The sequence below is a fragment of the Channa argus genome, chromosome 6 (genome assembly GCF_033026475.1).
Source record: "Channa argus isolate prfri chromosome 6, Channa argus male v1.0, whole genome shotgun sequence".
NCBI lineage: Eukaryota > Metazoa > Chordata > Actinopteri > Anabantiformes > Channidae > Channa > Channa argus.
The window spans coordinates 15,879,457-15,898,346 of NC_090202.1; the positions used below are offsets into that span (position 1 = coordinate 15,879,457).

Genomic DNA, 18,890 nt, shown 5'->3' on the forward strand with positions numbered 1-18,890 from the left:
CTGCAAATGCATCAAAACGTTCTATGATGTGGTCTTATCATGGATGTTCATCCATCCACACCCTGGACAGGTCACCAGTCTATCTCAGGGCCAACACAGAGAGACATACACAGACAGAAAATCATTCACACTCACTTTCACATCTATGGGCAATCTAGAGTTACCAAATAATCTAACATGACTCTGGACTGCGGGAGGAAACCCATGCAAGCACGTGCAACATGCAAACTCCACACAGAAAGCGAACCCACAATCTTCTAACTGTGAGGCGGCACCACCAACCACTCTGAAACATCATGTATGTTTGTAATTCGACTTGATAAAATCAGAAGTGGCACAAAAAAACAAAAAAGACACAAAATGACAAAATAGACACAGAATTGCAAAAGGTAGACACAAAACTTCCAAAAACCAATGGCCATAATCAGACTGAAAATGAACAAAAAGGGCCTGTGTGCCCAGGGGCCCAATTTCTCTTAATTATTCTTTTATTATACAGTAGAATAAAAAGAACCAAAACGATTTATGTTGTCATTGCATTAAAGGATAAACTCAACAGATTATTGTCATCAAGTCATGGTTTCAGAGTTGCTAATTAAATGTGGGGGATGTGTTCAGCAGTGTCAAGAATCTGCAGACTCCACATGACTTACTATTGTTTATTAATTACTTAAACTTGTGTTGTGTATTTATTTCTCGCTAAATCTCAGGGAGAAGTTAAAAGCGGAAGCTCCCTCCATTTCTAATTCTGCTCTCTGACAACACTCATGCTAAGATGTCAGGTTCAGTGAGTCTTTGCTGCAGCAGCATTAAAATACCCAGTGCTGTAATGTAGTCAGCTCAGTGTGTGACACTAAGCTGCACCATGATGGAGCCACTGGCCAACAGGTACAGGCTAAATGTTACTACATTTAAGCTTTTAATTTGAGATTCGTTGCTACAAGGCAAAAACGGAGAAATCACATTGTTAATTTGTACTCACACGCACACACACACACACACAATGTATGTTCACACAAAATGTACGGTGGACGACACCTGCAACACCTGATGGAGGATGTATTATGCTTTCTCCTCAGTATTTCAGCTTCTTACACCACATTAATTAATCAGTTTGTATGAACAGAAGATCACTTTTGTTTAATCTGTTTCTTTCAAACTCTGAGATTATACAGAAAAAAACACATACAAAAATTACACACACACAACCTGAAGTACCATTTAAACCTGAATTCCCTTTCATGTTGCTATAAATCTCTCCACTCTGTTTCCTACAGAGCTGATATAAAACCTGAGCATGTTTAACTGCACAAAGGAAATGTTTGAAATTTATCAAAAATTTAAATGCCTGCTAACAGAATTTTATACAGTATGCAACTGTTTCATGCTGCTCCCCTGTGATAAAATGTGTCAATGTGGCTACTGTAAATGTACCAATTAGTGTGAGTTAGAATTGTGGTGGGATGTGGTCTGAAGTAATACAAAAAACAATATCTGACAAAGTAGAAATGAATGTTAATGTGTTTCATCTCAAAATTAAATGTAGCTTTTTATACACACAGTTTCTCTCTCTCTCTCTCTCTCTCTCTCTCTCTCTCTCTCTCTCTCTCTCTCTCTCACACACACATACACACACACACCTCGTATTTATCTATCTTCCTCTCCCACAAAAGAGCAATGAAGCAATCACACACTAATGTCACTATTACCTCCAGCATTTCTTCTTGATAATGTTTCCTAGAATGATTTCAGCCCTGCAAGGCAACACAAATGAAGGAGCGTTATTAAACTGCAGTTTGAATTCATAAACATTTCCTCCACAATATTATCCTTGCAGTTTATTGTTACTAAGTTTGGTGTGAGCACAATCATTTTCAACTCAACCTCAGAAAACCAAAGGAACTGGTTGTGGACTTCAGGAAGTCCGGAACTTCTGTCAATCCTGTCTGTATACGAGGAGAGAGGGTGGAAGTAGTTTCGAAGTAAAAATACCTTGGTGTCCACCTGGACAATAACCTGGACTGATCAGTTAACTCAGCATCAATATATGGAAAAACACAGAGCAGGCTGTATTTTCTGAAAAGACCAAGGTCCTTCAAAGCCTGCAGTTGTTTTATGAGTCCGTGGTAGCCAGCTTCATCTTCTTCGCTGTGGTTTGGTGGGGCAGCAATATGAAGGTAGCAGACAGTAACAGACTGGACAAACTAATAATGGACAAAATAATAATTATTATTTTTATTTAATTTCTGTTAACTTTTCTAGCTGGTTTTTGTTCTTACTTATTGATCAGTAGTTTTCACTTTATTGTCCTGGTTTGGAAGATGTTTTTTCCTTTCTTTTCTACTTTTCACCTGGAGAGCAGCTGTAGCAAGGCAACACAGTTTCCCTATGGGATCATTAAAGTTGTTTGAATCTTGAATCTAAAGAGACCCCTGTGCATAAAGAATGGGAAGGGTCTCTTAAAACTTTTAATATTACAAGTGGCAGCTTTTGGTGATTGCTGTATATGTTAGAATAAATATTATGGTCCATTTTTTAAAATCTTTTAAGTTAACCTAAACAATGACAAGACCTTCTGGAGCTCAGACAACTTCCCCTGACCAGTTAAAAACATGAAAAGGTGTTTTTTAGCTCGACTGAACTGCACACAAACAAAGAGAATTGTATAACACCCACCTACCACCTGCGTACACCTCAGCCGTGTCAAACAAGTTGACTCCACTCTCATACGCAATGGTCATTAACTGCTCTGCAACCTGGCAAGAGGATATACACACACACATGCGCAGAAACACACACACACAAAAAAAAGATACGCAAAGATTAGCACACAGATATTTTATTCAACAGATTTTAAATGTAAGCCAAACTAATTTTTCAGGTACCTGCCAGAGGAAAAGCTTTAGCACTCTGATATGGAAATAATATACATACTCATGTGTTTCCACAGCTAGAGTATATAACATTCATAACACAATGTAGATCAGAGATTAGAAATATAGGAGTTAAAACATTGGATTATCGGGCCATACAAATCTGTTATGGAGGTTTGTCTTAGTCTATTTTTAAAGGGAGAGCCCCCAGTGTCTGTCTGTGAAAAGTTTTTTGTTTCTTTTTATTTAACACCTTTTACAGAACATGAATATTTGCACTGCATCTATACATCTATTTATCTATCTATATCTATATGGAACACATTACTACATAGACCATGATATGTGGCAGCTGTACCCAATGTCAACACAACAGTGACTGAGGTGGAACTTCTAGCCTGGAGGAACTTAAGTTGTCAGTACAGTTTGTGTGAGCTACTTGTCAGACAGCTGAAAAGCTTAGGAAACCAGTACCACTCTACACAGCTCACCTGTGTTTATTTCCTGAAATGACAACCCCACATACACACTTTGAACTCAAGCTCTCTTTTTCCATTCATAACAACACAATATCTGTCACTTTTCATGCGAATGATGTGTAACAGTATAAATATGTTCCGTGAGACACTGGCTGAAGACTTGTGCCATTATCCTCGTGAAGAATTAATCACAACCTGATCGTTGGAGCAGAAGGTGTTGAGTGTGAAATGCTACACAAACATCGGTGCAGCATGTATGGCAGAGCACAAGGGACCAAACATAGTACCCTAATGAAAAGGCCGCTTCAGATACTCTATTAGCTACAGCAGCACAGTCATTTTGTCTTCTTCTGTCATACACTACATTGGGCTCCCATGTTTAAACAGAGCTTGTGCAGTTGGAGTGTAACTCTGTGTACATGTGAAAAATCTATTGACTCCATAATGTATAGTGTCAACTTATTCCTCCTTAGTTTAAAAGTATAAAACAGGGAGATATAGAATGTGTGTGTGTGTTTGCGTGTTTGTGTGTGTGTGTGTGTGTTCATCATATGTCCAGATATCCCTCCATATTTGTGCCGACATGGCGACCATAAATCATCAGACCGTGATCCAATTTCCCAGTGGTGAGTTTTATTACATGGGGATCTTAAATGAATTTGCCATCATTTCCCTGCAGAGTTTTGGGTACACATGGTGCATGCCTATGTGTGTGTGTGTGTGTGTGTGTGTGTGTGTGTGTGTGTGTGTGTGTGTGTGTTTGTGTGAATTGCAGTTTCATTGGTGGCAGACAGTAGAGGTGTTTCTTTCCAGAAGAATTAGATAATGTCTCCTCTGAGAAGCTGTCTCAGCCTTCCTCAAGCATCTCTCTGCAAACAACACAAACTGGGCAGCAGTCCAAACCCATGTGATAATGCTACAAGAATAGGATTGATAGGAACTATAAAAGGACAATTCTTGAACAAATAAAGTAAGACAATAAAACTAAATACCTACATTTTGAGAAAATTATATAATATAAGTAAAAATAAAGATAATAAACCCATTTAAAGGATATTGCACTGTAAAATTAAAAAATTATTATTGCAGCTCTCATTTGGGTAATCAAGCTTATTTTGTAGCTTGCAGGTTATGTTTAAGGATATCTTAAAATCAATTTTAAAATGAACAGGGATCCAGTGAAGAGACACTTGGTTTTAAATAGTGTAATATCGTCTGTAAGTATGAGGAGAAACTGTTCTCAGTACATAAGAACTTGTAGTTACTGTTCAAAAATTAAGTTTTCCCCAATCGGTTGTTGTCCAATAAGACAAAGCATCCTCAGGTCATTACATTTCCCCCTCCATGCTTCACTGATGGTGTTAGGCAGGCATCTATCACCTTTTCATGAGATCATTTTTCATCTGCTTTGTACGCATTTTTTGCTTGTTTCCAAAAACCTTAAACTTTGACTTGTTAGTCCACTAAACTTTGTTTCAGTCATCTAAATTCCACTGATTGTGCATAATGGCTCACTGGAACCTTTTTCAGAGATTATGTTCTTTTTTTTAATTTGCCTAAATTTGCTTTATTCTGCCATTTTAAATCTGTGTTTTCTGGTTCATACGTGTGAGCTTCGTCATACAATATGTGTAATAGCTGATTCATCATGAGTAAGAATTCAGTAGATCAAAACGCCCCACAGAAGCTCAGGAGAACAGAAAAGAGTGACATTTGTTTTAAAAACACTGTAGCTTTAATAGGATCAGAATCGATGTAGCCCAGTGCAATCGCGGAAGCTTCACAAGTGAACACCGAAGTGGATTTTTATACTGACAAGGGCTGTACACTGTGGCCCTCACTGCTTTTAATGTAGTTAAGTTCAGGTGGAAAAATTTGCGGACACTGTGGAAAGCAGGAAAAAATGTAACAACTAACAGCCTGTCCCATAGGCATTTATAGCACTCAAGTTTCTTTTTAGACCAGCTCGAAAAACCCTATTCCTCTAAAGCAACACATGTTTGCACTTTGCAGCAAAGCAACAGCATTCCTTCCAACATTAAGCCTTTTTTTATTTGAACTGCGATGGTGATCATTTGATAACTAAGTGGTTTTAGATGCTGAAACATGAAAAAAGGAAAGTACTGGTGCAGTGTGTATGTGTGGCGTGTTAATGCACTAGACCCCAGCTGCTGCATTCAGAACCAGCTGAGGGTGAACAGAGTGAACTGGCCCACATGGAAGCAAAGAGAAAATCAAAGCTTGCATTATTTTCTCTCGATTACCAAAAGATTGAAATGTGTTGGCAGATTTGGTGAGTGGCAGGAAATGGGAATGCAGTCCATTGCTGAAAAGTGGTTTAGAATTCATGTTTGACAGTGAAGGACAGAGTGAACAGTGTCCACATTTCAAAATGGCTCATTCAGTCCCTAAGCCCTGGGCTGCTACTGAGGCAAACAGAGCAGGATGAAAAGATAGAGCTAGATGGTGAAGTTAAAGGAAAAAAGAAACGGGGGGTCGGGGGGGCCAGTTAAGGAAAAACTGAATTTTGGGGAATAGGGATGAACAGTGTGTAAATCTAGTTGTAGAGTTCCACAGGGCTCTGTGTCAGGCCCAATACTTTTCACTCTGTATATTTCACCTATTGGCAACATTTTTAGGAAACATTCAACAAATCCTGTGAAACCAAAAGATACTAATCATTTAGTTAAACTTCAAGCATCCCTGAAGGACATAATAGCCTGTCCCATAATTTCCTCCTTCTAAATTCAGAAAAAACTGAAATTATTGTATTTGGGGCTAAAAAATATGAGAAATATGCTGTCTAAGTTAGTTGTTAATAGTTACTTTAGAGGGCATGACTTTAGCCTCCAGTACTGTTTGGAGTTATTTTTGACCAGCATTTGTCCTTTACCTTTAGAACAGCCTTCTTACACCTACAAAACATTGCCAACATTTGGAACATCTTGTCTTAAAGTGATGCTGAACAAGTAGTCCATGCATTTGTTACTTCTAGGTTGGACTACTCTAAATCCCTACTACTGGGGTTTCCTAATAACTCCCTATAAAGCCTTCAAGTAATCCAGAATGCTGCACCAAGAATACTGACTTGAATTAGCTATAGAGTTCATATTTCTCCTCCATTGTCTTCCAATAAAATCATGAATTGAATTTAAAACTGTCCTTCTTACATACAAAGCTGTTAATTGTGAAGCTCCATTATATTTAAAAGATCTCATAGTACCGTAGTATCACTTTGATCCCAGAATGCAAACCTACTTGGGGTTCGAGAGTTTGCAAAAGTAGAATGGGAGGCTGAGCCTTTAGCTATAAAGCCCCTCTCCTCTGGAACATGCTCCCAATTCAGGTTTGGGGGGAGACACCATTTCTACTTTTAAAACAAGGTTTAAAACCTTCCTTTTTAATACAGGTTATAGTTAAAGCTATAGCTTTATAGTTAAAGGTTTAGACTGTTGGGGGACCCCCCAAGTGCAATGAGCTCCTCCATTCTCCTTTCTTTTGTCTCTATACATAACGCCACTACTGCATGACGTTAACTTTGTGTCTTCTCTCTCCTGTAGTTGTACTTCGACTTTTATGTCTCCCTTTCTCTCCCCCTTTCAGCAGATGTCCCCGGCTTTGGAATGGTAAATGGTAAATAGTCTGCACTTATATAGCACTTTTCTGCCTATTGGTACTTAAACCGCTTCACACTGCTTCTCATTCACCTATTCGCACTCTCAATCACACACACACTGATGGGGGAGCTGCTATGCAGCTGGCCAATGCTCACCCAGAGCAGCTAAGGTGGCTTTCAGTATTTTGCTCAAGGACACTTCAACATGTGACTGGAGGAGCCGGGAATCATACCAGCAACGGGGGGGACTGGTGTGTGATTGTTCTTCCTCCTGCCCCACAGTCACCCTTTGGAGCTATGTGTTTTTCATTGTGCAGCTACTGGTCCTACCAACCTGCCCAATGCTTTGTTGTTGCTTTTTGTCGCTCTTTTCTTTTCTCTCTCCACTTTCCACTCACCTAAGAGGTCAACGGGGTGGCCACCCACCCAGAGCCTGGTTCTGCTGGAGTTTTCTTCCGTTAAAGGGAGTTTTTCCTCTCCACTGTTGTAGAGGGCTTGCTCAAGGGGGATTTGTTGAGTTTAATCTACATATTTTTATAGTCTTGACCTTATTATGTAAAATGAAATGCCTTGAAATGACTTTGGTGTGAATTGACATTATATAAATAAAGTTGAATTGATTTGAATTGTACTTTCTCTGTACTCCTGTGGAGACAAATAGGAAACGATCTCTGTCACTACTGTTGGGGCAGTGAAAGGTGACTTTCAATAAAGTGAGAAAACGGCAGGCAGAGAGATTGTTTTTCCTTTTTTGCAAAAGTAAGAAAGAAGCTAGATATTAAAGAAAAAGTTAGGAAGAAAGAGTGAGATGGTGAATACATTAAAAAGTAGAGAGAATTTAAGGGCGAGCAGTTCAACTTTTAACTGCTGAGGCAGATGATGAAACAGATGAGTCACAAACAGTGTACTGAAAGGTTGATAATGTCAGTTTTTAAAGGGTGACTGTTTGGCCTTTGGTGACTGCTCAATCACAATGAGTTACATAAAAAACTAAAAGGTTGCTCAATGTGTTGGAGGGTGTATAGTGACATTGACAAGGTCAAAACATTGGTTGATGAAGCATCACTGTTCAGATAGTAGTCAGACTTCTGACTACTGTACATCTTAGATGACCTGAATGTGACTGATAGTCATGAGCTGTAAGAGAAGAACAAGCTGCAAAACTACAAACAGATATACATGCACCTCTACCGCTACCTACACAAAAGCACTGAGGTGTTGAAAAGTTGCTGAAGCATGCTTCAGGTTCCCTCTTTTATTTTACTGTTTGTTTTTTCCTGGGGCACAAACGATGCGGGAGAACTGGTTTACCATACTTGGAACAGATGTAATGAGAAAAAACTTTGTCTTTCTCCAAACCCGAACATCAAGGCTGCAGCAACATCCCACAAACATCCCACACGGCCCTGAGTTGATTTTATGACTCTCTCTACACTAGCTACATGAAAGTTAACATCGACAAGAGACACTTTCCTTCAAATTCACTTATTATTTATGGATCCACTTTTGGCCTATTTGAATGAGTAAGCATGCTAACTCACATCCCACCATCACTGTTGAAGTCTCTGTCTGGGAATCTATTGCTGGTCAGACAAGACTGCAAAGTAAATTTTATCACATTTTGAAAAAAATGTGTATTAATAAATCTCTTAGTTAAATAATATAAATAATTACCCCTTTCTAAACCATGACTTTTTATAATGAAATAACGAATAGAATCTGTTGAGTATTTTCTGTGTGTTAATGTCAATGCTGGAGCCAAAGTATGTGTACATGTGCAGACTATTTGTATTAATTTTGTTTGTGTGTCAGAGTTGTTGTGCACTTCCTAATCAGGACAGGGACATTGAACTTTGCCGAGGACAAAGGGTGTATTTTGGGTACTTTTGATAACAATGACATTGAATTCAGGCCAGCAGGGGTCTTTTTGACCCAACAGCACTTGCATGTGGCGCGACTGTAGCTATTGTGGAATCGCTTTGAGTTATGTGCCGACCAGGACACTCACTTACAGCACAAGGTTTGCTTTCTTATTATTTTTTCAGTTGCAAAACTGCGCAATTATGTGTTTCTAGAACTTAAACATTTTAATTCAACAAAACAATTTTGGCACAAATTTTATGTGAGCCACATGAGCCCTAGCCAGAGATTCCCATTTTAAAGCCTGGTGGTATCTAAGTGATACCAGTGACATTGAACTGGGGACATTCAGAATAATGGAGGAAATGGGGCAGCTAAGCTTTGAGTGTACCATGTGAGTTGATGCCACTAAGCCCTTAGGTAAGAAAAAAATACCGTTACATAAACTTAATGTTCTGTGTCCCCTGGGGTGAGCTCTGTTCTGTTCTCTCTAAGTGTCACTCTAATTGTGTGTGTGTGTGTGTCTGTACAGTATGTGTGCTTCTGTGTGTGGAAGGACCAAGGCCAAGTCCCCAGCAGCAACAGTGTTAGAGTTATCAACATATGAAAATATGTTGACCCTCAGAATGTGCTGTCTCTGTCCTTCTAATTTGAGTCAATTCAAAGAATCAAGGTCCTTATTCCTTGTTCAGTGTGAAGGTTTTTACTTTTTATGTTTCAAAAAGTAAAAACATCCACCAGTGTTCATCATAGCATGAATAAATGTGAGAGTATGTGTCTCTGTACTTCACTACAGCCAAGGTCTTTTCAAGGTTATTGTAACATGGCTGAATTAGAAAAAAAGAACTATCCCTCATAGTCACACTCACAGTGTTTTCCTCTATTCCCATCAACTATTTAAATGGCAGAAGGCCCAAATCACACGTGGAGTGGTTTTTATTGCTGCTACATTATGCTACACTATGTTATATTTTACTGAAAAGCTGTGTTGTTTCTTTCTGTGTGGTAGTGTTTTTGTGCTTTAAAATAGTTGGTCAACAAGAGGAATCAGGCAGCATAAATATACTTTTATAACTTTTTAAATGTTTTGCTAATATACCAAGAAGAGATTAACTTCAACCATGACATTTGAGATGCTTATCTGCTAAAGCCTATAGTTAATGACAACTCTATAAGTGCTTATTCAAACAAAGTAGGAATGATTGTTGACAACTATCGGTGAACAACAAGGGCTGGATAGCAAACTGCAGCAAACTTTATTGGCCTTTATTGGCTTTATGAGTTTGAGTGTTTTTCACAGCCCCTCTATAAATGTGGCCACATAAAGCAAAAGTAAAATGCAAAAGGTGAGACAATTTCATACAAAGTCCACACTAAAGGACCTGAACAAATGTAGAGAGCATTTAAGTTTATTTAAGGGCAATTTCAAACCTAAAGTTAATTTGTTCCGGTCTTAATCATCAGACCAGTTTAAAAACTTGGTCAATTTTTCCTTCGAGAAATGGCACAGTTGACATTAGCTCATAACCACTGTAATTACCCAGGGAATATCCCAAGCATTACTCTGCCAGCAGATTGCTGAATGCAATTTAGAGAAACAACTTGATAATGACCACTTCACACTCTGTAATGAAAACGTGCTGTCACAACTTTACCAAAGTTTTACCAAAACGCTGCTGCTGAGGACCAGAATGAGGTTGGATCATCACAAACAAACCATTCCAGAGATCATTTTGGACTGGGCCGAGACCACACACAGTAAAGGGTCTCGGTGTAGGTTGTTTTGGTCTATGTTTGACTGTCGTGTTCAGACCTGCCTAAAAAAACTGCACCAAGAGGTAAAATGAACCATAGTTCCAGTAAACCAGACTAATCAAGGTTGATGTGAAAACACAAGTTTGCATCTTGCAAGACAACAAGTATTCCATGTTCTGCAGCTAGTAGCACTGGTATTAAAACACTTTTGATTTTTAGATTTGTAATGTCTCTTGACAGCTCACAATCAGAATTCAAAGCTTTTCTAGGATTTTGAAAACCTCCCAATATCACCTAAACATGTGGGATAAAGCGTTTTCTTAAATGTGTTGGTTCAATTATTCGTATGTTTCAAAAGGGGGCATGGTGTATGTTATGAATGTGAGATCAAGAATCCTTTTCAGTGCCCAAAATCCAATTGGTTGTTATAATTAAAAATGTATATGATGCCAGGTATATGTTTATATACTGTCATAATTAATTCAATACTCATCAATTACAACAAAATCAATCAATAAAGAGAACCGATTAAAATAACATTTTTTCAGAATCAATTAAAATACAAGACAAGGGAAAATGTTTCAAACCTCGTCTGTTATCTGTCCTCCAAATGTCACCCATGTACCTGGAGGGAAGAAAGAGAGAAAGATACATTTCAGCATTAGGAAATAGTTCTCCCTGTGTTTTTGTGTGTGTTAGACATCCTGAGGTAAACATTACTTATCCCAGGGCTTTGAAACCAGTCAGGAGAGGCTGTTAAGTTTCCAAGAGAAAAACCTGTCCTGTTAAGAGCTGCAGCTCAGAAATAAATGATCACCTTGTGAGAGTGCCTGTTAGCACTTTATGTCTCCAGCTAGGAATGTTTGTGTTTGTTGTGATCATGCATATTTGGGAGACCCAACAGTATGTGCCTGTCAACATGTACTGTTTTGTTTTTATATCTGACTCCATGTTCCTGATTGCCCTGTAAACAATGCTGATCTTCTTCTTTTCCTTTCGGCTGCTCCCTTTCAGGGGTCGCCACAGCGAATCATGTGCCTCCATCTAACTCTATCCTCTGCATCCTCTTCACTCACACCAACTAACTTCATGTCCTCCCTCACTACATCCATAAATCTCCTCTTTGGTCTTCCTCTAGACCTCCTGCCTGGCAGCTCCAACCTCAGCATCCTTCTACCGATATATTCACAGTTTCTCCTCTGAACATGTCCAAACCACCTCAATCTGGCCTCTCTGACTTTATCTCCAAAACATCTAACATGAGCTGTCCCTCTGATGTACTCATTCCTGATCCTGTCCATCCTCGTCACTCCCAAAGAGAACCTCAACATCTTAAGCTCTGCTACCTCCAGCTCTGCCTCCTGTCTTTTCTTCAGTGCAACAGTCTCTAAGCCGAACAACATTGCTGGTCTCACCACCGTCTTGAACACCTTTCCTTTCATTCTCGCTGATACTCTTTTATCACACAACACACCTGACACTTTTCTCCACCCGTTCCAACCTGCCTGCACTCGCCTCTTCACCTCTTTTCCACACTCACCGTTGCTCTGAACCGTTGACCCTAAGTACTTAAAGTCCTGCACCTTCTTCACCTCTGCTCCCTGTAACCTCACCATTCCACCTGGGTCCCTCTCATTGACACACATGTATTCTGTCTTGCTGCGGCTTAGCTTCATTCCTCTGTTTTCCAGAGCAGACCTCCACCTCTCTAGATTTTCCTCCACCTGCTCCCTGCTCTCACTACAAATAACAATGTCATCTGCAAACATCATAGTCCAGGGAGATTCTTGTCTAACCTCATCTGTCAGTCTGTCCATCACCAGAGCAAACAAGAAGGGGCTCAAAGCCGATCCTTGATGCAGACCCACCTCCACCTTGAACTCCTCTGTCACACCTACAGCACACCTCACCACTGTCTTACAGCTCTCATACATGTCCTGCACCACTCTAACATACTTCTCTGCCACTCCAGACGTCCTCATACAATACCACAGCTCCTCTCTCGGCACCCTGTCATACGCTTTTTCTAAATCTACGAAGACACAATGCAACTCCCTATGACCCTCTCTGTACTTCTCCATCAGTGTCCTCAAAGCAAATACTGCATCTGTTGTACTCTTTCTAGGCATGAAACCATATTGCTGCTCACAAATGTTCACCTCTGCCCTTAGCCGAGCTTCCACTACTCTTTCCCACAACTTCATTGTGTGACTCATCAGCTTTATTCCTCTGTAGTTGCCACAGCTCTGCACATCTCCCTTGTTCTTAAAAATTGGTACCAGTGCACTTTTCCTCCAGTCCTCTGGCATCCTCTCACTCTCCAAGATCTTGTTAAACAAACTAGTCAAAAACTCTACTGCCACCTCTCCTAGACACTTCCATACCTCCACAGGTATGTCATCAGGACCAACTGCCTTTCTGCTCTTCATCCTCTTCAATGTCCTCCTCACTTCACTCTTACTAATCTTTGCTACTTCCTGCTCCACACCAGTCACCTCTTCTACTCTTCGTTCCCTTTCATTTTCCTCGTTCATCAACTCTTCAAAGTACTCCTTCCATCTTCCCATCACACTCCTGGCACCTGTCAATACATTTCCATCCTTATCTTTAATCACCCTAACCTGCTGCACATCCTTTCCATCTCTATCTCTTTGTCTGGCCAACCTGTACAAATCCACCTCTCCCTCTTTAGTGTCCAACCTAGCATACAAGTCCTCATATGCTCTTTGTTTGGCCTTTGCCACCTCTATCTTCACCTTACGCTGTATCTCCCTGTACTCCTGTCTACTCTCTTCAGTCCTCTCAGTGTCCCACTTCTTCTTAGCTAACCTCTTTCTCTGTATATACTCCTGAACTTCCTCGTTCCACCACCAAGTCTCCTTGTCCGCTTTTCTCTTTCCAGATGACACACCGAGTACCCTCCTACCTGTCTCCCTGATCAAATTAGCTGTAGTAGTCCAGTCATCTGGAAGCACCTCCAAACCACCCAGAGTCTGTCTCAGCTCCTCCCTGAAAACTAAACGACATTCTTCCTTTTTCAACTTCCACCACTTCGTCCTCTGCTCTGCCTTAGTCCTCCTTATCTTCCTCACCACCAGCATCATTTTACACACCACCATCCTGTGTTGTCTGGCTACACTCTCCCCTACCAATGCTTTACAGTCACTGATCTCTTTCAGATTACAACGTCTACACAAGATGTAGTCTACCTGAGTGCTTCTCCCTGCGCTCTTGTACGTCACCCTATGTTCCTGCCTCTTCTGAAAGAAAGTGTTTACTACAGCCATTTCCATCCTCTTTGCAAAGTCAACCACCATCTGACCTTCTGCGTTCCTGTCCTGAAGACCAAACCTGCCCATAACAGTCTCATCACCTCTGTTCCCTTCACCTACATGCCCATTGAAATCTGCACCAATGACAACTCTCTCACCTCTGGGGATGCTCTGCATCACTTCATCTAACTCACTCCAGAATTTCTCCTTCTCTTCTAACTCACATCCTACCTGTGGGGCATAACCACTCACAACATTGAACATCACCCCTTCAACTTCCAGCTTCAGACTCATCAACCTGTCTGATACTCTTTTCACCTCTAAAACATTCCTCACAAAATCCTCTTTCAATATAACTCCTACTCCATTTCTCTTCCTATCTGACCCATGGTAAAACAACTTGAACCCTGCTCCTAAGCTTCTAGCCTTGCTACCTTTCCACCTGGTCTCCTGGACACACAGTATGTCCACCTTCCTTCTCTGCATCATGTCGATCAACTCCCTAGCCTTCCCTGTCATAGTACCAACATTCAAAGTCCCTACTGTCAGTCCTACAATCTTAGCTTTCCTCTTCTCTCTCTGCCTACGAACACACCTTCCTCCTCTTCTTCTTCGTCTTCGACCAACAGTAGTCCAATTTCCACCGGTACCCTGTAGGTCAACAGCACCGGTGGCGGTCGTTGTTAACCCGGGCCCCGACCGATCCGGTATGGAAGTCTTTGTCACGATTCGCATGTTTGATTTGGCATGTGTTTTACGTCGGATGCCCTTCCTGCCACAACCCTCTGCATTTATCCAGACTTGGGACTGGCACAAGAAGACACTGGCTTGTGCCCCCTTGCGGTTGCATTTGTAAACAATGCTGATCAACCAGACAAAATCACCTCAGCCAGAGGAGACACCAAATCCTCGGCACATTCTCTCACTGAATTATGCAGGCGGCGTTGTTGCGGTAGAAAACACTACCCATTCAGATTATGTCAAAACAGTTTAAGTTTTCTAAAACTGTCTCACTCTGCCAGACACGGAGAAGGATAAATGCCTTTTTATATCAGAAAAATTTCCGCATGGTACAACATTTAAACACGGTGCAGTGTCAGACTACACCTGGGATGCCTGACAAGATACGCACCATCTGTATTCCAGTATGCTTGAAATTTGGCAGGAGAAAACCAAGGAAATCGTACACCATGTTTTTTCTGTAATTTGTGATAAAGGGAACATCCATGAAAATTTATTATTTGCATGAAATGACAGATTTACTTTAATCCAAAGCACACACACTTGCAAATTGATTGCAGCAAGGAACAGGCCTGGCCCACTGGGAGCATAGGGCTCAGTGTCTTGCCCAAGGACATGTTGACATGTGGAAAATGCTACAACATATCCAAGTTTATTTATACAATCTATTACAGACAGATACTAATATTTTGATCAGTATTGCTTTTCAACAAATTAAACTGTTTCTGCATTTAACCTGTTTTAAATGGCAACTGCTCTGCATTTCTTTACCAATATTTATAACCTCTTCTAAGTCAGTAGTTTTTTACTAATGCTTATTATCATGGCCGGGCAGGGTTTACAGGTGTGAGATGAAGTTTTGTGCTGAGCAGAAGTTACAATAAAACATAATGGTGACACTGTTGGTAGAACATTTGTACTAGTTGAATAGTAATTAGTAAAATTATACTAAAAAATGATATGAGGGCAACATTTGCATCTATCTTGTTAAATACAGTAAATACATTTTGCTTTATTTGATTTCTAATGAAGGAACATTTGTATCAACTCATTGTGCATTAAATATTATGTTGACAAAAGCAATCTTTGTTCTATTTTATTTTTTGCCATTTCAAAATAGGAGGATGCAATTTTTAGCACCCAACTGTACCTGTAATCACTGGTTGGGAAAAATGCTATGGTAACCTCACTAAACTTTAACAGCAATTAGAGTAGAGTCACTACCCTTATTGTACAGTGTGTGGATGATAGTGGTGTGTTATTTCTAAGGCAGTATGTGCGTAGCAGTATGTTCAATCAGCCCTTTAAGCTGCCTCCATCATAGCAGAAATGTAATCCCAGCTGACAATGTCCAGTTGAAGCATGGAGCTTTGTGTCTGAGTGGGAGACTCAGCATGTGATTTAACCCCGCCCCAAGCTCTAATGTCAGGGTCACTGCTCTTGCGGGTCCAACTGACTTTTCTTCTTGATGGAAATTAGGCCCTGGTAATGACAAATGGCTCTTTTTTTTTTTTAACTGACAGCTGCTAGTTAGAAGTGCCAGAAGTGACACTTGATGTTGCTATGAAACAACAGTAAAGCTGATGATCTTGCAGAGCTTTTCTTAAAAGGTGTTAAAGTCAACAGGGAAATTGAAAATGAAACAAACTCCTCATATTGCAACTTCAGACCATTTGCTGCATGTTAGCTGTACAAAAAAAAATATATTTTTTTTATACATTTTTGTCCCAGCTACTGTCATATTTTAGTGCATTTGGTGAGACACTTCGCCTTTATGTTTATGCCAAGAACTGATTGGTGACAATGGACAATTCGAAACTGACAGGGAAGAAAAGTTGGAGAGAAGGTAAAGAGAAAGAATATGAGAAGCATAAGGAATGAGAGGATGATAGAGTTGTAAATTTGGCAAGATGTATCATTTACTGTTTCAGCTTTGTGTGAGTCCTATAAACCTGATTCATGGGTTTTGAGTCCAGTGCTGTGCCTGGCAGCACCATAGCTGGCACACATTTAGATGAAACATTTCTCTTTGTTCTCTTAGTTTAACTGACCTCCTAACTCCCTTTTTCAGCATTTTTTTAGCTGCTTTGCCTGCAGATAGATGGGCTGAGTCATAATTTTTTCTTGTATTAAATCTTTGCTCTGATAAAACACTGCAGTACATCTCTGATATAAAGTACCGGTTTATGTTAACAAGACAATAAAGTTAATCACAGTTTGACTTGCTGTATATATGAAAAACTACATCTGCATCATCTTCTTGCCCCCTTTTTAAACAGTTTAAGCAAATTAGGTGAATTATATGTAATTTATATGTAACAATAATTAATTATATTGTTTATTATCAAATCGACAATATACAAATTAAGCAACGCAAAAATAAGATAAGACTTTAAATCAATTAATTCTGCTTTGCTTGGCTCCGCACTGTGCTCTGCTTCAGGTACTTGTCATTATGAAATTATAATAATGGAAATTCAGCTAAAGTTGTACAACTAATCAAAATTCTCAAAAGTTATAAAGGAGAGCGTCACTCAAAAGCTTTTAGAAACAAACCACTGCAGCTGCTCAATCAGTCTGGGCCACATGCAGCATTAACATCTCAACACATAAGGAAACGTTTTGCAGAAAAAGTAAATAAAAAAGTTACATTATGCATCTTTAAATAAAAAAAATATTAGAACCGATTTCCCATAATGTTTGGAAACAGACTTAAAGGTTAAATCTGTTGTCATTGCTCTGTGTGTGCTTCATATTTCCAGCTTGCAGAGCCTGTATATTTGTAAAGCATATGCACACAAACACAGTGTCTTTCACTCTCACGCACCATCCTTTGCACCTATTTCCAGCTCTGCTGCATGCCCTTGTCTCCTATGCTGCCTCTTCAACTTCTATTGATTTCTTCACAATTGTACTTGAATCGGCTTTATCTCGTTTTTTGTATTTGTCTATGTGTCTGCCATGTCTACTCTTACACCTACAGGGGGTGGATCAAACAGCATTAACTCTTTACAATGCAACAGCATACAAAAATAATACTTTTTCATCCAACTTGACAAAGAACAAAGAAACTGCAACTCAAACCTTTGGAAATGAGCACTAACAACATTTTCAGTCAGTGTCCAATGAAACAAATTATTAGCTTTATTTTTGTATTGTAACTTGCAATATATCTTAAAGTTGTTTATACCTCTCACATGATACTCGCTAAATACTGACCACACAACAGCTGGACTGATTCAATCAAATGTACTTTGACAAACAATTTGGCAGTGATAATATTAGTGGGAGTAAAACTTATTCTGAGGTTTGATGTTTCAAGAATATCATTTAATATATGTATATTTATCAATCTAAAATGACGGTCAGCATGATTAATTTGCTTTATTGTGGTTAAAATAAATAGGCAGTCAGAAAAATATGCAAAGAGAAAGTGACACCCAGCTAACATTTGCTTATCACTTTTGAACTGTGTATGTGTGTTTGTGCTGTGTAAGGGCATGAAAAAAATCCCTGTTTCAAACTGAAATGCTTCTGGTTCAGATAATGCTGATCATGAACTTCTGCATCGCCTTCTTTTTGTTTTGTCAGCGAATTCAGCTGAATGTGCAGATGCTCTGATTTTCCATTTTTCCCACCAATTAGCATTGTTGGAGTATTATGTTGTGAGTGTGTTGACAGCACAGTGAAGCCACGGCAAACCTCCCTGTGGTCCTTCTAGAGAAAGTGGATTATCTGCAGCACCAGACTGCCTGCACTGAGAGGTCATCATTAACAATTAATCCATCTTTCACAGCACTCTCTGGGGATAATCAGTGTTTTCTTTTATTTTTTAAACAATTCTATTTTAGGTTTTTACATTGTAGACAGAGTAATTTGTTACACGTTGATGCTGTCAGATGCCTATAAAATGAATTGGTATTAAACTACTGTATGGTGTGCTTGCATGTGAAAAAAAAAACATTTGCTGCTAGTGGAATGGAAACAAGGGCTGTTAAAGTGACTTTTAGTACGCGGATCTTTGTGCTAATAAACGTTTTTTAACAAGTATGTGGTCAATATTTCTCAATCTGGAGAGCTGCCAGCATAGAGAGGAAGCATTAGCCGCTTTTATTACTGTAGTATAAACAAGGCTGGTGTGAAGTAAATCAACAGTCTTTAGAGGCATTGCTGTCTGCAAATATAAAAAAATTCATTTAGGTCTCTACAGCCTGTTGAGCCTCCATGAAAAACTGCATTTGTGTGTGTGTTAGGCCCTCCTTATCTTGCCTCAGCACAGAGCAAACCTCTATTC

General features: G+C 39.6%; 1 protein-coding gene across 5 annotated transcripts in view; it reads right to left on the reverse strand.

The window, feature by feature from the left end:
- The window catches only part of kcnab1a (potassium voltage-gated channel subfamily A regulatory beta subunit 1a), an 87,362-nt gene that overhangs the window by 11,819 nt on the left and 56,653 nt on the right, over positions 1 to 18,890 (reverse strand). For 4 of the 5 annotated variants that reach the window (XM_067507660.1, XM_067507659.1, XM_067507662.1 and 1 more), the window contains 3 exons: positions 11,171 to 11,208; positions 2,677 to 2,756; positions 1,710 to 1,754 (listed from right to left, as the gene is read on the reverse strand). In XM_067507660.1, the coding sequence (XP_067363761.1) occupies positions 1,710 to 1,754; positions 2,677 to 2,756; positions 11,171 to 11,208 (163 nt within the window). The remainder of the gene's footprint in view (positions 1 to 1,709; positions 1,755 to 2,676; positions 2,757 to 11,170; positions 11,209 to 18,890) is intronic. The other variant, XM_067507661.1, reaches the window with a different exon arrangement.